We start from the raw sequence: 23,366 nt of genomic DNA, 5'->3' as shown, positions 1-23,366 counted from the left end.
AACAGCGCGTTATTTGGTTCCAGATTGTTAAGTATTGTAAAGTAACACTTCTTCCAGCTGAACTCTTCAAATCTGGCTTTTGGGTTGCCATCCATAACAGAACAGTGTGGACTGTTGGCATAAGCAATTCTTCATAAGCTTCAGAAAAAAGTGTTTGCCAATTTTTTTCACTTTTCTGCTTAGTCAGCCTTTCAGTGATGAATCTATCAAACGTTTTTAATGAGGCCTTGGGATCTGTCTGTAAAATGTGAAATATTGCACATATTCAGACCTTGAAACCTGTTATCAGTGAGGTTGCATCAAGTGTGGCGTTGACTAATAAGAATGATGGACTGATTCTGAATACTGGTATCAATCCAGCAGAAAAGAAAGGACCTTGTATCCTGTACTGCAACTAAAAGCTCTTTGGCTCCAACTGGTACTGGATCACATGACCAGCATTTGGTGAAGGGAAACTGTTTCCTTCACTGGGAGACCAGCCACAGAATGGCCTTTCTTCCCTGAATGTCAATCAAAACATATGACAATTAGTTGTTTGTTTTTTTGTGATGTGTCATTACCAAATTTTGGACCTGATGATTTAACAGTGTTTACCAAAATCTCATGTGTGCAGAACCACATGTCCACTATGTTTAATGCTGGAATGTCAGAATTGCAGCAGACTTTAAATTCTTAGACAAGCCAGCATGAATATATCACCACATTTTGTTGTGACAGCTGGGTGATAGACACAGAAAGAGAGAGAGAGAGAGAGAGAGCGAGAGCTTTCAGTGGACCATTTTGACACTTGCTGAGCCTGACTACAACTGTCAACAATTAGTTGATGGCCTTGGGATTGTGTGGCACAATAAGTCAGGTGTAGGTAATAACTTTGGGGATGTAATGTAAGTTAAGGTTGTTTTTTTTACATTATATGCATTAATGGGAAGATAGTGTTCACTTGTAGTTAGAATTCAGGTCACAGTGTTTTTCATTAGCAGTGTTGATGCTGGGAAGTAGCCAGCATCAGTAAATCACGAATAGGTGTCAGGGAGGGTCGCAGGGAAGTCTCGCGTGAGTCTGTTAATGAGAATCACGTGTGTACAGGTAACTGTCTGGCTATTGTAGTGAACCTAAAGTGATATTCCTGCATTTTGCAGGTGAGCTGGTGATGTTATTAAGGTATCCTGGGATACGACCATGTTGCAAGACCATGTTGTTGGGGTAGTAACCTAGACAACGAACCCTCAGGTGAGGCAGCCACCCTTTGTCATTTTGTGTCACTGTCTATAAGGAAACATTGTGTTATGTCGGGCGAAGATTTTCCTTAGGGAAATGTAGCCTCTGAAGGGCTTGAGAGCTGGTGTAGTCTTTTATTTTTTGTGTATTTATCTAGTTATTGTTTAAAGTGAGCAAGTCAGACTACAAGAATCTCGGTTTACAAGTTGGAAGTTGGATAACGCTGAACTGATAATCTTGCATTTTGCTGAACGTCTTCATTAAATGTGCGACACCAAAGCCATGTCCTTCGTGAGTATGTCCACCACCACATCCACCATATATGCATATGTAGCCTGCACACATACTCACAAAGAAGCACACACGTACACCTTCACTGTGAGGACAGATACAGAACACAAAGATTGTTATTGCCGAATGTGGGGCTTTCCATCTCTTAAGGGAAGGTGCTTTTGAGATTAAGTCGTCTGTCCTTCAGTTCTCACTTCCCCTCACGCTTATTTGTCTTGATGATGCCTCCTTCTTCCCCCTGTAGGGTAGGAGCAGAATTAATACTTAGTGTTACCTATGTCGTTTGATTTTGAATTTGTAATTGCACTGGAACATTTTAGAAAAGTTTTCCTTTTCAACTTAACACAACAAGTTAACTATATTTTTTCCTCAAAAAATAAATAAATAAATAAAACACACCAATGTGTGATGATAGAGAATGGCATTGGGGTGTGATTAAAGGAATTTATGTGAGGTCAACAACTTGATTCAGTCAGCCACAGTAACTTATAACAGTACCTTAGTACATTAGTTTTGCACGCTTGTGACCTTGCCTGCGTCCTTCTGCCTGAACAAGAATAACAAGATGCTGTGCAATGTTAGCAGCAGAGTTCTGTGGAAAAAACAAACTAGTGTGAACGCTTTCATCCGGTGAAAATTGGTGTTGTGTAGGAGGAAGACATACACCCCAAAGTCTGTGCTTCAGTACCAGCTAGAAAGATACTGGCGGAGCATGGAGTCTGTTGATGATTGACTGCTGAGTTTGGTGGTCTTGCATGTTGTTGGTGTGACCTGCAGGGATGAGGAGATTTGCCAAATCAAGCACATCACACTAAATGTTCCAGTTACACGTGCAGGTGCAGACCCTGCAGAAATGAATGTAAATCACACAGGAAACAGAAACAGGCCATCACAGAGGCAGCTAGAAGAGGAACTGTGTAAAAGAGATACTCTTGCAATCAATTTAAATTAATAATATTCATTTTACTAAGCCATGGCTACTCAGATATACTGTGTATGAGAAAACATGATGTTGAACAAGACTTCTTACACCCACTACATGTCACATTTATTTGAACCACATGTGGCATTTGCCACATTGTCTAAAGGCCTGTTATTATTGGTAGACTGCATCTTACGGATATTGTGGCTCGGATAAAAATAAATAGATGACCGATAAAGAAAGACATATGCAAGTTTCACTGCATGCTGTGCAATGACCTCAAATAAAATAGTTCATGATGAGCGAGCTTCTCGGTAAGCATTTACCTTCAGCTTTTTATAGTCACTCTCCACAGATGTCTTTGTGACCAAATACATTGTCAGACAGAAACACTTCCTTTTCTTTATATAGACATATATAGAAATGCAGAAGTAAGAACAAGACTGCCACATGCGCATGCCATTGATTTGGAGTACTCTCATTCTATCGCAGCCCCCGTACACAGCGTTTCTTCGTTCTTTACTTTCATCCATATTTATTCGTACAAAACCCTGTTCCTCTTGCATCTATATAAAGACCATCAGCAGTGTAAGTGATTGCAATTTTTAATTCATACTTTTATTTTGAAACCTGTAAACACTGACAAATTGATTGATAACACAGGTAAGGACTCTTAGAAGATGGAATAAGCGTTAACATCTCTGTTCATAGTTGTTTTGTTGAACTGTTCTGTTCTAAATTCTGATGATAAAAATTAGATTTTTGAGTTTCGATATTTTGCTTATTTTTTTATTATTTTGAAGGGAGCCTTTACAAAAAATACAGTTAACGGTTTTAGGGTTTAACATCACTTTGATATCAGTTTATTTCATTTTCAGGAACATACAATTACAATTATGTGTTCATGCATTTATTTTCAAACACACAATAATATGATAATGGACACAAGAAACCAAAATGTGTCAGTAATAAATCTTAAAAGAGAGTTCCCTTTTTTCAGTAACCCCATCAAAATTCAAACCTTCCACCAGCACATAGATCCTTCAGGCCTGAATACTTTTTTCAAATGAATCCACATTTTGAAGTGTCATGCCATGTCTTCTCAGATACCAACATGAATGGCCTCCTCTTCCTATTGTGCTGCATAGAAATCCTGGGTGCACTACTGTGTGGAGTTAAATGCAACCCAGAAATTACTTCTGGAGAGATGGATGATGGAGAAGATACAGAAGATGATGAAACTCTCTCAACCAAACAACACAGCAGTTCAGTACCCCCATCTCATCTCGCAAGTACTGTCCTGTCTGAAACCAGCAGCTTGATGAACGCTGAGATATTTACAACGGTCTCCCTATTCTCAAATCCTGGCACTTCATCTGGCCCACAGCACCCCAAGACTACTGCTACTACTACTACTACTACTACTACTACTACTACTACTGCTACTACTACTGCTACTACTACGCCCAGCACACCTTTAGGGCTGTTTTTCAGGCAGGAATGTCTCACAGTGTACATGGTGACTGGCGCACTGATCATAGCCTGTAGTATTCTGCTGGTTTCTACCATGTTGTTGGCGTGGAAGGTGTGTCAGTTGAGCAGACACCTCAAGATGCTGAGCAGCGAGGGCGACCTGGTCAGTACCTCTGAATACTGGATGGGGACTGCCAAGAAGAACAAAAGCAAGTCTGAGACACAAACCAAAGAGACCACCATATTAATGGCTGACTTGAGTCAAACACAGGAGGATACTGCTGATGATACCACCAAGGAAGAAGGAGGGAAGGTAAATGAGGATGGACAAATGGGAGAGGAAAACAAGAAGGAGGTGGGAGACACTGAGGAAGCTCCAACAGGTGAGAACAAGAAGGAGACACCAGCAGCCGTTGCTGAAAATCCTTCCTCCTCAAAGGCACAAGAGGACACCTCTGATTCGAAGTCCACTAAGGCTGTGGCTGCCTCCTCCTCTGAGGGCACAGAGGAACCAGAGCCTGCAGTGTAGAGTTGTGTGTGTGCCAAAGAATTTTATAAGTGACTGCCTTCACTTCTCTATAGCTTTTGCAACCATTTCACTGTACACAAAGCATGCATTTTTTCAGCAGTTTTTACTTTGCAGCCATTTGAACAACTGTGTGTGTTGCTAAATGAGCATTTCTGGTTGAAAATGATTGGTTGATACAGCATTTCCATCGAATGTCTGTGTGTTTTAAATAATAAAATATATTACAGTTGTAATACACTTTTGTGCAGGTCAATTTGTGTGTGTTACATACTTGCATGTACATTAATGTATAGCATTTATGACGGAGAAACAAAACAACCATCCAAACCTCAGACCTAGATTGATTGCTATACAATCAATTTCCATTTAGTTATGGCTATGTAGCAAGTGAATTTGTTTACATGTGAGTGTGTGGATTTGTGCTTGTGTGAGATGGAGCGAGAGAGAGGTCTACTTGATTAGCAAGCAGAGAATGTGCCTCTTCCCGGCAGTGCCACTCAACTCGGAAAGAACGCTCCCTTTCACCTCAGCCAGAACTGACAAAGCCACACAAAAAACCTTTTCACAAAACCAATATGGGGTTGTTTCCGCCGTCTTGTGCAGATATTTGTCCATCTACTTACTTGTGACGTCATGATGGATGTGCACCTTTCATTAAGAGGTCTGAATAGTTTCCCCTTGTTGCAGCACAGCCTCTGCTGAGCTGAGCTGGGCCAGAATCTAAACTCTCTCCAGGCAAGAGAGGTGGGTGAGGAAGTAACAAACGTATTGCAAAAGAGCCACTTTGCTTAGCTTACATGACAAGTGAGCAAAGACAAGGACGAAATGAATACAAGAAGAACAAGGACTCTCAGCTGCTGCAGCGGTTGCATAAATCAGGAATCTGCAGTGATATTACATTATTTTGTCGAATTTGCTGCATGTTATCTTTATCAGAGTTTGTCTTCCCCTTAGGGCCCAGTGTAATTCAGTGTGCTATAAGTACAGCAATGCAGTGCAGAGGGGAGAGTTGCCTGTATTGCTAATGACAGGTGGGAAGCTGCAGTGGAGGAGAGCCCTCTGCAATAAATCTTGAGGTTTTTAGTGGAAGCCTCTTAACTCGAAAAATAACAACAAATCACAGCACAGTATTACTTTGCAAAGGGATACTTTAGAAAGGAACAATATTGATTTAGGTGACGGTTTAATGTGTTTTGAACACAAGCAGGAATGAAATCAGTGAATTAATCTAACCACAATAATAGCTGTCACTTGAAATGCAGAATTAATTTTTGAAAGCTGCCAGATTTAAAAGGGATTGAGGGGTTTCCTCTGAAGCTGCCTCGTATGCAGAAACCCCTCCGTTATGCGCTCCATTTCTCCTTACCCCCCCTCCCCAACACCCCCCCGCCCCCTCACCAACACCCCACCCCTCCCATCTCTCACTTCTACAGCACAGAGCAAATCCAGAGTCTGCAGTGCCTGATCGCGCTAACCCAAAGGATCCATATAAGAGGCAATTTCAACTCTCTGTTCTTCAAAGAGGACAAAAGGACCAAACTGTGGGGGCAACCTCAAAAACCTGCTCTGGACAAGTGAGCAAGGGTCAAATTCTTTGAGGGGAATTCAAGCATAGCCAAAAAAAAAAAAATCACCTTCAGCAGAGCAGCAGCTGGTGCTGAGAGCAGGAGAGGAGAGGGGAAGAAGGGCTGGACAGCAAACAGGAGCAGAGAAAAGTGACTGGAATGATAAGATGAGGAGGTAAGTTATGGAGAAATTCAAAGACTCTTTTTACACACACATTCTGCCGCACCCTGGCTGACATGCAGTATCCTGCAGTTTCAGCAGTGTAACACTCCTGCCTGCGTTTTTTGCAGACCAGCTGATGCATGAGTTCTCTTTGGAGTCAATAATAAAGCCCATCTACTGAGCTAGTTCTCCTCCTCTGAGAGCACAGGACTGACTGCACTGACAACCACTGATGACTGAACATGCAAACTGATGCCAAGGAAAATGACCTCAGGGACTTCTCATCCTTTGCAAAGAAGGATATGTTTGAATAGAATATTCTCTCATAGATCAGGTCAAATGTTTATTAGTCATAGAAAAGGACGCACTTCAACCCCAATGTAATGTTATGTGTGTACCTACAAGCAATGCAGCAAACTTTGGTGTGTGTGTATGTGCACAAGAGATGTGTGTGAGAGCAAAAGAGAGAGACATGCTTGTAAAGGGAGGAGCTATAAAGAAAAACTGAAACCAGTTTTGTTCAGCACAGCCTCCCTGCAGTTCCTGTGCCTTTCCTGCAAGGAGCAAATGTTTATGTTTTGTGTTCACTGTCAAAGCACACTGCAGGTGTCACAGTGTGCCTCCTGCAGGTAGAAGATGCTACATAAGACAAACACTAATATTCTTGTCTCCCTGTATCTCTTTTAGCAGGCATGTGCTCCTGAAGCTTTCTCCTAATGAGGCCCTTCTGGGACTACTGCTTGTGTTGTTGCTGGGCTTGCACACCCTTGCCGTGTGTCCCTCCATGTGCTCCTGCAGCCGCAGCCACAGGGAGGTGGACTGCTCCTGGAGAGGTCTGAGACACTTGCCCGATGGCTTGCAGCACAACATGCGCTCCCTCAACTTGTCCCACAACCGATTTCACAACCTGGACGGCCAGCTCACCACGTACACCCATCTCCGCGTCCTTGATTTGTCTCACAACCGGCTGAGCCACTTGCCCACCGGCTTGCCTCGCTCCCTCTGGCATCTCTACGCTGCCTCCAACCACCTGCAGCTGCTGGACAAGAACGATACGGTCTACCAGTGGAATCTGAGAATGCTTGACCTCTCCAACAACAAGCTGGAGCGGGCGATCTTCATCAACAATACTTTGATCAATTTGTGCACCCTCAATCTAAGCCATAATCACTTCTGGACTTTGCCAACCAACATGCCAATATACCTGGAGGCTATTGACCTGTCCCACAACTTGCTTGTGAAGGTGCTGCCAGGCTCTCTGGACCGGCTTCCCAGATTAACCCACTTCTACCTGCATGCTAACCGCTTTTCCACACTGCCCTTTGGAGTGTTGGACAAGGTGACATCACTCAGAGTCATCACTCTGGGCGACAACCCTTGGGCCTGTCACCTTTATGATGACATCACCTACTTGCTGTCCTGGAGCCAACATACCCCTGCCCGTGTGCTGGGCTGCCCCTGCCACACCCAGTCAGTCTGTGGAGGGGTGCGCCCTGGCAGGACTGGAGGATGGCACTTTGCCTCCTACAACCTGCCCCCTCTGGCTGCGAGTGCCCAGGACCAGAGCTCCATGCCCCCTGGTGCCAGTGTTACTGGGTGGTGGTACTCTGTTTCAGCTCTGCTAAGTACCCCTCACACCCCCAAGCTGACCCTGTACACACAGCACCACCCCTTCACAGCCACACCCATCAGCATCTCCACAGTGCGACCCAGGAGCACAGACACTCACCTAACTATTAATCACCTTTCTGCAACTTTTAGCCCAGCTGCCGCCGATCACATGCTCCACACTGATTCCCGTCTCCTTTCTGGCACAAAGGACGACTCACCCAGTGACTCACCCCACACCACAGACACATCCTCTTTTTCTGACACAAGTGTCATAACTGAAAGCCCCATCAGGGCTGACATGACGCTGGCCACAGACCGATTCTTTACAACAGAGAGCCCATCAGTCCAGACAAAGAAAACAACCACACTTCGCACCAGGAGCGTGAGGAGGCAGAATCAGTCCCACCCTAGGGACATCAGCAACAGTAGCCCGGCTCCTGCTATTTGCTCCTTGCTGCCTTTCCTTAACAACCTGGGGCTTCTGTCTCTCCTCCTGCAACACGTCCTCTGAAGGACACATGGGAAACACTGACTGCTCAGTGTCAATTTACTGCACAAACACAACACTGGTGACTGTTTTACTACTGTTTGTATATTACCAGCTTTCTCTAGCATAAAAAACACAAAGTCCATTAAAAATGGAGACTACAGGCTTTAGGATAAATTTCATAATTCCTGCTATGCTGATGTAGTATGATGCTACTTTTATAATTATAGATCAAAAAACAGTGCTTCCACTTTTCTAATGATGCTTTTTACAGGCCTCCCATGGAATGCCCCTGATTTCATAATTAACATTGTAATGGATATAGCTAAGCACATGATGGCACTATACATTCAGGTAACCAGGTTATTATGTAAGTGAACATAGCCTGGTTCTCATCTGCAACTACAGTCTTTCTGCTGCTTTTTGGTACATGTTATAGCCCATGAATTACTGTGTGTCTTTTCATTTTATCCACTTTTGTATAACTGTTGGCTGAATTTGACAGATGTGTTCTAGGTCATATTTTTTACTCCTAGTGATGCCTCTGCCTGTTTTCTTTGACGCCCTTGATGCTTGTTTCATGTAACAAATGATCTTACTCACCAGAGGAGTGAGCTTCCCTTGGGACATTGTGGTGTAAGAAACTAGTAGTGACATTTACATAACAGGAAAAAAAACATAGACTCTGTGGAGCTCTGCTCAAACAAATGGACAATGCTGTGTCCCTATTCTTAACAAACTCTGAGTTCCGAATAACTGCTTCTGTATTTTGATCACATCTCAGACTTAAGTGTCCTTCATGACTCAGTGACGCCCGTGAAAATTATCTGCATGGTGATTGAACGTTCCAGGAATGCTAACCTGCTGGTATATCTGCTGCAGAGCATTAAAGCACAGACATTTTCAGCTTATTTATGTGAAATGTTAAGATATTCAAATCTTGATTGCGTTAAGCGGAGACGGCAGTGATGTGCCAGCCTACAGATTTAACTTTTCAGTAATGCATTCACATACGGTCCCAATAGTGAGAGATGCATTACAGCAAGCTGCATTCGATAAGCTAAAGAGGAACACAGAGTCAGTTCTCTTTTGGATACTTCTCCAGGATGATTTTAATGAAGTTAAATAAAATGTGCATCAAACTGATTTAATTAGCAGTTTGTTTTTAAATGTATTTATCAAGGGAAGGTTCGCTGTGCACACAAAAGCATTTATTCCAGTCAGTCCTTGTGTAACAGTTAATCACACCTGGAAACTGCCCAGAGCAAACACAGTCTTATCTGATGGTCATTGAGTAATCACTCTGAAATATCATATCAAAGAGTTAAAAAAAAAAAAAAAAAAAAATCAGTAAAAAAAGAATAATCCGGTCAGTGTCAAAATACTTTGTGAAACAGAAAGTGCATGCTCTCTATATCCTTTATTGATGTCTTGAGGAGAAGTGAGAAAATCTCACACGTGGGAACATCTGTGAGTCTGTGAACAGGTGACCCTGTGCTTCGGCCAGGCACAGCCTAGAAAAGCAATGAGGAGTCACTGCCCGCGCCCACACAGAGGATGACTAAAAAAAAAATACAATCCCTTTTATAAATATTGTTGCCGACAGAAAATGAATGCTGTACAACTGGATAAATAGTATAGTGCAGCGATTTAGCAAAGAGTGATAGATCATTCTTTAGATTTACTGAATAAACACAATTTAATAAAAGAGAGAGTGGACAAAAGTAAGTGATCATTTTAGCTGCACACCAGCCACCATGTATTCATAGCTTAGAAACAGAAGCCAAACAGATAGTAACATGTGGTTAGGGTGCTGTTTATATATAAGTATGACTCACTGTTTAAAAACGTTAACTTGGTTTTCATTTCTTCCCTCAGTTCTCGATTTAGGCTTCTAACTTGCATCTAGGTTTAATCAATTGTTATTTATTAAACATTTATTTCATAGAGATAACTGTTTTTCTGTGTAAAATCCTGCCGGTATGCAGTATAAGCCAAAAGCAGAAGCAGTTTTATCTACTATAAACATAATTTATGAAGTGTGAAAAGACAACATGTGGACAAATTCAGTGCAACTGAGATTCTGATTCTGAATTCTTATTGCAGCATTTGCGTTTTATTGAGACTGTTTTAGGATTTTTTATTTTTTTTTAACTTTCTGTGTCCCTTTGGCTGCAGAACTTTAAAACATCTCTTTCAAGTACTGTATGTGTTTGTGAGCTGACCTGCAAGCCAATTATTTTCTCTGTGGATAACACAAAGTAATGTCAGATTTCTCTTCTGGCTTGTGCTGATAACTGACAAGGTGCAGACAGCCAGCATCATTTACTGCTGCCATGCCCCCCCCCCCCCCCCCCTCTTCGTCTCTCCACCCAGGCTTGTTTTGAGTGAGCTGCCATCCTTCTTTCAACCGTACTCAATAAGACTCACCCTCAGTGTACTTCTTTGTAGTCGGCAGCCCCACTGCCCTCTTGTGTTCTCATACATTAAATTCCCCATCAGCGTCATCCATCACAGTGTTCAGGCAATGGCATACATAAAAGCTTTAAGAACATGGAGTGTATTACAATCTGCGGACAATCTTTGTGAGTGTGTAAAAACTTTTTTTTTTCTTTTTGCTTTATACATCTTTGTTGCTGAAAAAGTCAATTTTCTGTCATTTCTGAAGAGCACCACTTATGAAGCTGGCTCGCCGCCAAGCTAACAGATTCTTGTTCTTAGTTTGCAATTGAACTTTTTCTGAGACTGTACAGAGAAGAAAAGGCAGCCCGGGAAACAGAGCAGCATTTTAGCTGTCGCCTTTACTGCAGGAAGTCATACAGTCTGTCTGTCTGTCTGTCAAGAAAGGGGGGTCAGATGGTCACTGGGGTGAACCTAGGGTGACTTTAGACTTTGAACCATGCCCATGAAGGCAGATGTAGACGAACATGTCAGACACACAAATGACAGTTCCTTTTATGATTACACGAGCTGTAGGTGCCCTCTTGTGGTGAAGGGACAGAAATGAATGTTTATCCCAAAACACTGCAGAGGGATTGAGTTCTTCAGCAGGACACAACATGCCCTTGACAGAGACTATTCTCAAGGACCTCTTGAAAAAAAACTACTTTCGAGAGGGAAGAAAAAGCTATGACACATGTTTCCTCTTTTCAACCTGCTTATAGAGGAAAATATTCGACTTAAGAGACACTATCGCAACTAATAACAGGACTTTATGATTAATGACTTACATGCAACTAATGTTAAGATTTTAAATAAATACATCCGAACACCGTGAGCAGACCCTTGGGGCTGTTTGCGTTGAATGATATTCTTCTCCCTGAATGCCTCACTGAAACACCAACATGACAGGACATTACTGTAGATAACCAACAACCTACAGGCCTAATCTACACCTAATGTAACACCCTTTATTGTGGAGCATTAAAGCTAACACACATGGTGATACAGGCAGTGGCGTGCCTTCGAAAGGCCACTGCAGCCTGCTTGTGGCTAAAACAGTAGCTGCCAATTTCGACCTCCTCTGAGCCTGCGTCACAATATCAATTGTAACCCAGAATTAAGCCGGTTCCCAACCAAAGGACACTCAAATGCTGCAGATAAAGTTTATCTGATAAACCTAATCTGTATTGACAGCTTGGGTCTATATGCCAAGGCTCGCCATCTCTTTGAGCCAAGAGCAATGTTTTCCAGTCCGGGCAGTGATCAGCTAAAAAGTGAAATGTGTAGGAATCTGGAAGAAATAACAAGGCATACTCCAGCAGCTGGGAGACTGATGAGACAGGCAAAATTCAACCCTGCAGCATGGTGGGGGGTGGGGGCTGCGGATACGGTATCTCTTGTTCTTGTCTCAATGGCACAGACAAGGCAAGGTCAGTGTTAAGGTCAGTGGTTGCAGAATAGGATGTGGTTGGCAACTGAGAAAATATATGATGGCAGCCAGTTAGGGTAAATAAAAAAAAAGAAAGTAAAACGGAAAGGAGAGAGAGAAAATTCTTGTAGAAAACAAAGAATGAGCCAGAAGCCAGAAAGCACTACTTAACTGGCATGTCCAGAGAGGCCTGCTTACCATTCTTGGCCTCTGGAATATTTTTTAAAATGTCTGCAGCATAGCGTATGCACTCATTTAAACAAACTTGGAGAAAGTAGCTGGTTAGAAGAGTTCTTCTGGCTTGTAGTCCATAGGTTTACTGTGTGTCAGTTTGTCCCAGTAATGAAAACAATTGCAGATGACACTCACAATCTTGAGTGTGTACTGTAAATTTGCAGCATACTCAGAGAACATGGTGCACAGGTGCTCTGAGAAGGATTTCAGCAAAATTGGCTTTAATGTACTTTGACAGATAAAAAGAAAAAAAGATTTCAAAATGTTCAGCCAATCCAAAATACAACTTACTTGACTAGAAGTTCAGTTTCTCTATAGGAAGGGGTGTATATTTCCTCTGTCTTGACAAAGCGCTCCAAAAGGCAAACATGCCCATCTTTCTCCCCAGTGGTGACTGTACAGGTGATAGGATGGCTCCTCACGGCGCTTTAATGCCACTCGTCGTCATCTGTAACACCCCCGGCTCTCTCTGGAGCCGTGCGAACAGCAGCCAGAAAAATTCCGTGGAGCAGCGGGGGCATGAGCTTATCTCCCAGCCCACTGGAGCAGGTAAATGATGTCGTCATCATCCATTTGAGTTGGTGCCTGATTGGACTAAAAGGGCCCCCCCCACACGCAACTGTGGGTCATTGAGGTCAAAAATGCAGATAAAGTGGCTTGGATAGCATTGATATAACATTTAATTCTGGAAAACCTCTGTTGCATCCTCTGCTTGTGCAGTATTTTGGGATTTACTGTGCATACTTTGAAGTACCTTGGGTATTTCGTAACACTCTGAGGAAGGATCTGTGATCCTTTGTGGCACTACAGGCTATTCTGTAGTACCTTGAGGTGCTTCAGGGCATCTGGCACATGGGAATACTGTATTTTTGGATGTCTGCAAGCATAATTTGCAAGCATTGAGGAGTCTTATGTGTTTTAGATATTTTAGTAGTCAATATTGCAGTTTAATTTTTAATAATGTGGATGCCTGAATATCACAGTGGCCCATCTACCTGGAATGCTAGTGTGTAGCCTCTGGCACAGCTTAATTAACTCATCTGTGTAGTTACAGGAGGCATAATGGGGGAGAGAAATCACTCATCACCAGAACAGCCTGCCTACTGATCTGACTTCAAACAGTTTCTCTGTGTGGTAACAAAGGTACACATTTCCAGTAGTACTCACATATCATGATCAGTCAACAAGGTTCTTTTTATACAGCCACCCATGGGGAAACTCTCAAATCAATCAGGAGAGCAGAATTAAATTGAATTCTTCAGTTTACAATAATCCTATATGGCTGAAATGGTCTTTTATAAGATGCTAAGTTGTTCCAGGCAAGATGAAAGAGCAGGTAGACTGCAGTTTGGTGGGTGGCTAATTCCTGAAATAGGACTGTCAATTATGCATGTTTGAGTCTGGCCCTCTCCCTGCAGTCTGACAGAGGCGCTTTAGCTTAGCAAAGACGAAGCAGAGAGGAGAGGACACTAGAGGGAGACAATTTGTTCCCATCTGCAGTCTTCTGCACAGCTTTCTTCAGGATGCTGAATTTCACTGTAATAGCCCCCCCTGAGAAAAGCAGAGCTCAGTCAATCCCCAGTGATCAATATGAAATCATTCACAAAATTTGACGGATTAAAAATAACAACATCTCAGGAGGGTTTGAATAATACCCACAACAAATGCATGTAGGTGATAGAAGGTATTCACTCTGAGCTCTCTTTTAGTGTTGGATTAATACAGTATATAATGGATTCTTTCATGTCACGCATCAATGCATGCTTAAAACATGTTCTGAGCCCCTGTGATAATTATGCAAATTGTGTTTAAAAATGTAAAATCCCCGTAGACTTCAAGTTTCACTTTAAAGTAAGTATCAGTACGAGGGGTTTATTTATCATGACACATATGTATGCTGCCAAATGTGTATAACGGAAAAGAGTTTTGTTATTCATTCAGAGATCACAGCATATGTAGGAATCTGTGCAGGGAAGGGGGTTATACGTGATCCAAGAACAATTTCTCCAAGGTCAAGTGAAGATTCTGAGGGTGTAAAATGATTACTGCAACAGGAAACAGGATGCCTCTTCTCGAAGCGGCATCTCATAACACTGTCAGCGAGTCTGTTGCTTCTCTCACTTTCTTTTTCCCCTCAGCTCTTTCACACACTATCAATTTTACTTCACTCTCAATCCCCAAATCCTCCAGTTTTCATGCAAAGGCTCAGTTAGTTACAAGCTTTTTTTTTTTTTTTTGCATGCTGAGTTTCCTCTCTATTGAGAAGCAGTTATCATCTTTCAGCACTGAATACAAGCTACAGTCGCACTGATACAACTATGTGGCTCCAGAAATCTTTGCATTTGCCTTTGATCTAAAGCAAGTAGCGAGTTATGCTGCAACAAAGATGAGCTCAAAGCATGGAGGATATAAAATGTGTCTCTTGGGATTCTTCATCCACTCATTCATCAAAATGTCAAACAGCTGTCACCTTTATACATGCTACCAAGCCATGATGAAATCACTGCGTGAGCAATGGCGAGTTGTGTTCATATATACTTTGTAGTAAATAACCCTTCTCCTTCCTCCTCACTCAGAAATAAATGCTCAACTGCTCTGAAAGCATCGCTGTCAAAGTGCCTAAAGTTGTTTAAAGGGGGATAAACATTTTAGGCACTTTCATCAGGCAGTGGTGGCTGCTCGGATTAAAGAAGAGAACCGCTCAATTTAAAAATCTATACATGTTTCTCCTTCAATCAGTGTAAAAAAGAGATGTGGAGACCCAAACCCTGCACTACTCTTACTTCATAACTTATGAGAGCTTTTTCACTGAAATATGACACACTATTGACTGCCAAAGTATTTTAAATAGAATAGGGTGTGCCTGCTTTGGTATGAGATTGTTCTGCGTTCAAATCTGGTTCACAACCCTTGATCAGATGTTATGAGACATCACACCTACTGTACCTTTTCTGCCTCCAGGATTTTTTTTTTTTAGACAGAAGTTGCCTCGTGATCAGCTTTGAAAGCCTGTTGTTCCCCAGAGCACCATTTGTAGTAAGTGGATGTGACTTCCCTATGTTCACATTTTAGGCATATACTGTAGGATGCTGCCACGCATCTGACAACTTACAGAAAATGCAACAGTGATGTAATCATAAATGTATCACTAAATGGCATGGGACAGAACAATAGTGCACAGAGAGCAGAATAAGCAATAGTCTTCCACACAAGATGTCATATTTCCATTTCCTTTGACACTCCTGTGCTACAAAGAATTGCCACCAATCATTTCTATACCTTGGTTTCGGGGACGCATACAGCTGCAATGTGGAGTGTCTCCTAACTAATATGAGACTTTTAGCTGTTAACTGTCAAAAGTGTTGCTGTTTAGGTTTTATCTAAGTCATTGTTTCAAAAACATGCTACCTGGCCAGATAAGAAACTCCCTCTGGTAGAGCCATGAACAGTCAGCACAGACAGGCCTATTCAAAAAACTTCACTGAGTGTGAATAATGAAATAGGATTAGCAGTCACGTTTCGTACAGAGCTTGGGATGTCTTGTATTCGCCAGCTAAGATGAATGAAAACTGCATTTATATCTTCTGACGTCTGTGAACAGCTATCTGGCATGGATACAACCAAATGTGTTGTATACCATGTAAAACGTAATTTATACACAAGACTTTTTTTCTCCACTTTTTAATAGCATGAAGTGTGAATAATGTACAAAATGTTTTTTCTGCTGCAAATGTTGTGCATTATTCTTAATTTCTTATCCTGCTGCTTCTTCTTCTTCAGGGTCATGAGAGGGCAGGGCCAGCTTATCTCCAGATACTGTACATTGTACAGAGGGCAGGGCTGGCAGCGTATTATAGGTCATCTACATGAAGAGATCCATAATTACTCCACTGTATGCATGGATATCGTACCTTATTGATCCCCACAGGAAAATTCTTTGTTTACGTTCTTAATGAATATAGCAGTTACAGGTCAGACCTGGGGGTCATCTACAGAGATTCTCAGGGCCCTTTCTGCAGGCTTTCAACCTGCCTGAGCACCGATTTTACAGCTCAGGACACTTTCTCCAATAATCAAGCTACATTGTCTTTTAGTACATTTTAAAATCTGATCCTCTGTGTATTCTCAGCTGTTTTTGAAATTTGTCATCTTTTAATTCAGTATGTACAGCATTGTTAATGAATATGGCTCACATTGTTGGGAATACGGCATGATCATATAGACATTTAAAGCTGGGAGACTGATTGAATGTGCACCTAAGACATACATTTAAATACAGTAACTATAATTCAACTCTAATTGGCCAAACGTATTACAAATCATTGAGATGATGTTGTTGGCTATTATTTAAAAAAATACATGCTGTCTGGGGATATAACATTCAATAATGGATTGCATTTAGTTGTTTGGATTCAGTTACTGTTCTCACACACACACACACACACACACACACACACACATATATATATTTATATATATATATATACTGCAGAACATATATTTTATTAACATATTTTATAAACATATATATTTTACACTTACCTGTACATTGTCTCCAGAGCTTAGCTAACTGAAACTATGTTTATTTCTTGACTTCAGCATGCTCACAAAGCACATGTGAGCCATAACAAATAAGACAATTTAAATATTACCATGCAAATAAGGATTGCCCCACTTTTTTTTTTTTTTTTTTTTGCTGCGTTCCAAGGGACTATATTGCACGGCGGAAGAATAACAAACAATTGTAATTAAAAGATATCACGCCGGTGCTTTCAAAAGGATTTTATTTGAATGATAACACACAGACATGACTAATTAAGAACAACGTTTATTGGACAAAGTTTGTTTGTTTGTTTATTTATTTATTTTTAATTTTTTTTTTTTTTTTTACAATGGTATGCGTCCACTGATTTAGAAGAGCAATAAGCCACTTTCACCTCTAGTGGCTTATTGCTTAATTAAATGACAAATCGGAGGATTGGTTTGCAGATTGCCTGAATTGACGTCAATTGGATTGGTTAGGTGACAGAGCCAGGCTCCGCCCCCTGTGGGCCAAGGTAGAGCATGCTGAGAGAGGGAGGAGGGAGAAGGGGGCCGAGCTGATCCCACGTGTGACGCTTTCATTCCCGGCTCAGTAATATTCTCATAGCGGGGCTTTGCATATCTCCTGCCGTATCTGTGTGTGTCTGTCACTGTTACTGTAGTCCCAGCCTATAGTTTGGAATAGATATGGAAGGAGACGGGAGTCAAGCCACATCCGGAAGCCTAAATGATTCACAACATGACCCGGGGTAAGAATCTTTCCTAAATTTTAATCCTTAGGTACGATTTTTTTTTTTTTTTCATGTTACAACATCTTGGAGAGGACTTCGACTGCCGTGCTGGATTCGTCCCCCGGTACGCACTTAAACCGTGCACGGCTCTGTTTCCAGATGCAGTTTTAAAGACCTCAGCTTTGTATCGAGAGTGGCCTCCCCCTTTTATGTGGAGAGACTATAATTACCGAGCGCGAATGTGTTTTCATAGTCTTCCCTTTATCCTTTAAGGTCGCTTTTAGAAGTAGTTAGTCGTCAAAATGGCCGAACTGACATCTGGACTCACTTCTGTTGTGTTTTCCCCTTACAGTAAAATGTTTATCGGTGGCCTCAGCTGGCAAACCTCACCAGGTGAGACTGTTATTCTCTTTAACACCGTGTCCAGCATTTCTTGTTGTTTTGTCGCTGTGACTGAGTGCTCGGTGTGGCTGCTGGCGGTGTATGTGCGGTAGTGTACTGTATGGGATATCTCACTAGTGTGTGCGCACGATGTTATTTTTGATCTCCGTCCATCTGAAGTCCTCTATTCGACCCCTATGCGCATCGCGGGGTGTTTTTTTTTTTTTTTTTGGGGGGGGGGGTTTGTTTTTGAAATACAGTGACAACAGCATTGCCCATATGTTTCTGTCAAATGACCCGACATGTTTTTCTCTATTCACAGACAGCCTTAGAGACTATTTTAGTAAATTCGGAGAAATAAGAGAATGTATGGTGATGAGAGACCCCACGACAAAACGCTCAAGGTAAATATAGGGGCTTTTCTACTTCTCCTCTCCACAGTGCATGCGGCGATGTCGCTTACTTTGTCCCTGTTTAGTATTTAATCCAGCGGGTGTGTGTGTTTCTGTGTGTTTCCGCGCATGTGTTCGTGTGTGTCCCCGTGTGTGCGCGCCTGCGTGTGGTTTTCACAGCAAGCCAGATAAGCTTAAATGCTCACTGCTGTAAAGCTGCGGCCGAATGCAATTTGACATTGACTTTGTGACTGCACCGCAATGTTGGTGTAGTGTCGTCTCATATCGTAACACACCGAATACTGGTCGGCAGTGTCCTCAGTTTTGAGGTTCCAATCTGCTACAGGACGTCCATAATGTGGATTGTAATGACATTACAAAGAAATATTCTGACAATAATAAGGTCATATGAATATTATGCCTATTGTTACGCAGCTTATTCTGGCAAGTGGCAATGTTTTTTTTTTTTCAGTTTTCAGTATCTATTTGCAAGAAGCAAAATGCATTGTAGTGTTTTGTTTTGGTATGTATGCATTTTAACATTGTTGTTGTTTTCATCTTTGTGTCTTTGTTTTGCAGAGGATTTGGGTTTGTTACGTTTACAGATGCTGCCAGTGTAGATAAAGTCTTAGCTCAACAGCACCATGAATTAGACTCAAAGACGGTGAGTTGATTTTTTTTAAATCTACACTTACATAAATGTTTATTTCTTGTTTTGTGTTTGCACTGCTTAGCCAGTGAAGACCTTCAGTCCTAGATGTGTGACTGCCTAAGGCCTTGTGGGGAAACACCTCTTAGGTTAACAGGCTGTGTGTATCAAGGTCATGTATAAGGGTTAAATGTATGATCGTCCCATCAACACTAAGCCTCGCAATAAAACACAACTCTAAGGTGAATATTATGTGTTCACTTTCGCTTCTGTGGATGAATGGGGCAGACACGCCCCCTTCTTCTCTGTAGCCACATGTGCAGTGTGCACATATCTCATGTTCCACTGAAGGGCGTGCTGTCCAGAATTGCTGCCTCGCTACTGTTTGACCCGGCAGATATTACATTGTATCACGCCTGCTGCACTGATACTGTGAGTGTGAAAACTAGGTTTAAAACAATACTTCCCATTAAAAAAAACAAAAAAACAACAACAAAAAAAAACACTGCCCTCATGTCAAAAACAGAGTTCTCTTTTTGTGAGTGAACTAAACCAGCTTTTTTTTTTTTTTTAACAACAAAGAAGGCATTCTAAATAACTGCTAACTGTAATGTAAAGTCATTTGCTATGTAAATGCAGCGCTATAACAACAATCCATTGGTAGTATGTCAATACATTTCATGCTATAAGTGTGTGTTTAGTTTGAAAGGATCTCCTGAATTTACTTTCATAAAAAAGGCAATTCATTCACCCTCGTACACCCAGACAATCTTTTATGAAAAACTTTGAACTATGTTGGATTTTACTTGTCTTGAAATTATCAAGACATGAATAATTAAGCATGCTAGTCATTTCTGAGAAATGTCTATGGTGATGGACTAGATATGGCTCAGCTGAATATTTGTCTAGGATTTCCACTCAGTAGGCGTTACTATCCAGATACGCCAGCATAGTTTTGGAAATGGAATAGTGCACGTTGAGGGAACTTGCTGTGTGTGCCACCACTGCTGAAGGCAACCCAAGATATATTTCTGGATTTTGAGAGACAAATGAATTGTACTTAAGGTAGCTAAGGTAGCAGCATATAAGAATACTCTGAAATCCCCAAAGGATATGGCAAATAATGTAAATGTAACATTTGTTGTTCATTTATTCATATTCTGGAGCTCAAGTGTGATTGGCACAGAGCTGAGAAAACTTGCTACTTTGTCGTGCAGTGGACCTTACTTTATATTCCTTCCAGAGCTTTCAACTACAAAGTTTTTAGTAATATGGGTGCTTTTTTTTTTTAAGGGAGCTCTGAGCTTTCTGGCCAGTTTTCAGAACAGCTCAGTGATGGAGGCTTTACTTCTCCAAAGGGGCTTATGGGTTTAGTATTTCTACTGGTCTAAAAATGAATTATTTACCATTATAAAAAAGACACACATACCTTTACCAAATTATTGATAACACTAAATAAAATACATTATGGGCCCTTGGTTGTAAGATAGGTAGCTTCCTCTCCCTAACCCCTGAAATCTAAATCAGACCTGTTCTTAGATATTTTTTTTATGCCTCACTCAAACTTTGTGCTTGAGTGTTTCTATGTATGTACATTTTAAGTCTTATGACAGGCTCTTAAAACTCTATTATTATGTTTTGGTGGTAAGAACATACAATGGTCCTTCAGTTTTGAATGAGTGAATATAGGGAGAAGGCATTATTCTTGGCAGTGAAGTGACCAATAAGAAAGACTAATGGCATTGCAAACCTTGCAAAACATCTGTAGAGGAGCATGCGTAGAAGCAGGTTAAGGGCCTGCTTGAAGGGATAACAATGCAAACATACTTTGATGCAGAATCTGGAGCAGTTTGATAACTTCAAACTTGACATTTTGAATGAGCAACTTTGTGACAGCTTGACAGCATATATATTTACAGCAAAGGTCGGAGGGGCGGGGGCTGGGGTGGGTGGGAGGATACGTGTGAGAGTAGGCTGCACATAAAAAATACTCTTACACCTGGGCGTTGGCCTGCACAGCCTAGTCTTGTACTTATGCCATATAAATGGAGCAGTGCCTTGCCCGAAGGCACTTTTGAGTGCAGTGGCAACAGGAAATTGTTAAATTCCTTGAGCATTTTTAACTATTGAGTTAAGATATTCACTGGATTTAACTTAGTGACCTCCTGCTCATACCACAGTCTTAAACCACAGCTATTTCTCTGTTGCAGCAGACTTATTGATTGCAAAATATATATTTTTTTCTTATATTAAAATGAGCAAACTTTTGGCTGCAGCTTATATGTAATGTCATAATCATATGTGGAATATTGTTGGCCTATTTTCATATGCATTAAAGTACAGGTTTTTCTTGCTCCTCTGAAGCATGTCCGTTGGCATTCAAAATCAGTAATGTAAAATTACCGTTTTGTGATTGTGGGCTAAATTTGTTTTATATCCATATGAAAAGGTTCAAGCATAGCTACAGATGGGTACATAAACAAAGTATATCACTTACTGTAGACTATAGGTCATATTTGGCAGACTTGTATCATATTCCTCAGATTTGACAGTAGCTCAGCCTGAGAACTGAACGCTGACATTTTAAGGTTTGACATCCAGTCATCATTGTCTCTGAATTGTGGCCTTAGTGCAGAGGCATAGCAAAGTTTACTAAACTTGTTGGACATGCTATGCTAACCTAAACGGCAAATCACTCTAAACATTTCCTCAAAACATTTCCTTGCTCTAAATTATTTTCATCATTACCCCTCTCAGGTATTTCTTGTCCTCCACAAATCAATATGTTTTGGTGGTGGACTTTTATTCCAAAATTTTCGGGGACCTTTTTTTCCCCGTGTATTAGACAGCACACAGGAGAGAGCTGACAGGAAATGAGAGAGAGGCTTGGCCCGACTCGACCAGGGGATGTTGTGATTACATGGTCAGTTTCTTAAACCCTTAGGCCACCAGGCTACCCCGAATAAATTGTTTTTAATGACCATTAACATAGTCATTTTGGATGTTGACTTTTACACAGTCTGTATTTAAAAAGATATGAAGCCAAATTAGATTTCCATTCCTGGCTGGTGTTAATGAAAAAATTTTTAGTGTGTGATTTATTTGCTTTGTTTCCATGGGCATGTATTTTGCTTCCATACAGCAAAACATGAATTGATACTGATAGACCTGTAATAATAGGGATATCTAATGGCTTTGACAGAATAAACAAGACAGTGAAGCTACAGTTTGTTTTTGTTTTTTTTTTCCCGCTGGACAACTACAATTGGATAAGTGTCTGACAGTGTACATACCAAAGACCTTGTTGACTCAAATGCATGCAGAAATGGATATTTTCTAGCTACTAATGTGTTGTTGTTTATTTGTCTGTGTGCAGTAGAAGATTACAAACCTAAGGCAGCTGTCTTTGTTGCCTTCCTAACCATTAGTCACTGGGCTGTATCTGATGAGCTGTTGTATATCTTAACATTCACACTATCAAGATTGCATTGCATTGGGATCTATCATATCTCTTATGAAGTTGCTCAGCAATAAAGAAAAGGATGAGCTGGTCCAGCGGATGTGGATGGTTCTTGATGCGCTTGCAGATGTTGGTTTGATACAAGCCTCCTACTTTTGCAGTGCTTGAATGAATCCTTCCCAGTGTTTCTGTCCCTCGTAACCTTGAACGGAACGAGTGGCTGGAGGTGCTGTGACTGTGAACAAGTTGACTCATGCAGTATTATGAGTATTCGTACAGGGAAAATGTAAATCATACCTAATTTACATTTATCTCCTTGTTTTTTTTATGTTGAACTCATTTAATTTTACAGATATAGTTGGATGTGTGGATTAAATTAGGCACACACCATTTCATTTACAGATATTGTATAGTTGCTATTATTAAGAAAATATACGTTTAGCACTTGTACTGATACCTCGAATGGATTTTGGTATGGATCAGCATTTGGGCCTCACTTTTTTTTTTTTTTTCCCCAGCATGCTCTGCTTTTGGTCCGGTTATGAAAACACTTAGACTAGGATGAATGTGAATGAGACATATGGGGAAGAACAGCCTGGGGCTTCAAAACACACATGCTGGTAATTCAGAACATATTTACCATTTTTCATGATGCTTTGTTCAGTTTAGAAATATGCAACTCATGGCATCTGTTCCTGAAGATGTTTCAAGGCAGGCCGGTAGGAACAGGGGAGATCATATTACATGGTTTAGTATTTAAGAACAGTTCAGAGCTTTACAAGGCAGGTAGATTGATTCCAGGTTGTCGTTTTTATTGTTTAATGTGAAGCAGTTATACAGAAAAATT

The 23,366-nt window shown here is 41.2% G+C and overlaps 2 protein-coding genes and 1 long non-coding RNA gene across 12 annotated transcripts in view; all 3 read left to right on the top strand.

Annotated features, from left to right (window-relative positions):
• The first annotated feature begins 2,836 nt into the window (after positions 1–2,836).
• On the top strand, positions 2,837–4,670 carry LOC139608047 (uncharacterized). Its single transcript, XR_011684940.1, has 2 exons — positions 2,837–3,019; positions 3,538–4,670. It is a non-coding gene; the product is annotated as an uncharacterized lncRNA (long non-coding RNA).
• A 1,204-nt stretch (positions 4,671–5,874) lies between these two features.
• LOC139608007 (oligodendrocyte-myelin glycoprotein-like) lies at positions 5,875–11,536 on the top strand. Its single transcript, XM_071461424.1, has 2 exons — positions 5,875–6,173; positions 6,849–11,536. The coding sequence occupies exons 1-2, from the start codon at positions 6,166–6,168 to the stop codon at positions 8,281–8,283; spliced, it is 1,443 nt and encodes a 480-aa protein (XP_071317525.1). The 5' UTR covers positions 5,875–6,165; the 3' UTR covers positions 8,284–11,536.
• A 5,804-nt stretch (positions 11,537–17,340) lies between these two features.
• Positions 17,341–23,366, top strand: part of LOC139607759 (RNA-binding protein Musashi homolog 2) — a 228,074-nt gene continuing 222,048 nt past the window's right edge. For 2 of the 10 annotated variants that reach the window (XM_071460932.1, XM_071460929.1), the window contains exons 1-4: positions 17,366–17,655; positions 17,990–18,030; positions 18,341–18,422; positions 18,990–19,074. In XM_071460932.1, coding sequence (XP_071317033.1) covers positions 17,594–17,655; positions 17,990–18,030; positions 18,341–18,422; positions 18,990–19,074 — 270 coding nt within the window. In that variant the 5' untranslated portion in view covers positions 17,366–17,593. Of the gene's footprint in view, positions 17,656–17,989; positions 18,031–18,340; positions 18,423–18,989; positions 19,075–23,366 lie in introns of all 10 variants that reach the window. The other 8 variants (XM_071460930.1, XM_071460927.1, XM_071460937.1 and 5 more) reach the window with 7 other exon arrangements.

The sequence above is a fragment of the Trachinotus anak genome, unplaced genomic scaffold, assembly GCF_046630095.1.
Source record: "Trachinotus anak isolate AG129_WGS33_773 ecotype Australia unplaced genomic scaffold, CSIRO_AGI_Tana_v1 ptg000024l, whole genome shotgun sequence".
Taxonomy (NCBI): Eukaryota; Metazoa; Chordata; class Actinopteri; order Carangiformes; family Carangidae; genus Trachinotus; species Trachinotus anak.
This window is presented reverse-complemented; position numbering and strand designations above follow the sequence as displayed.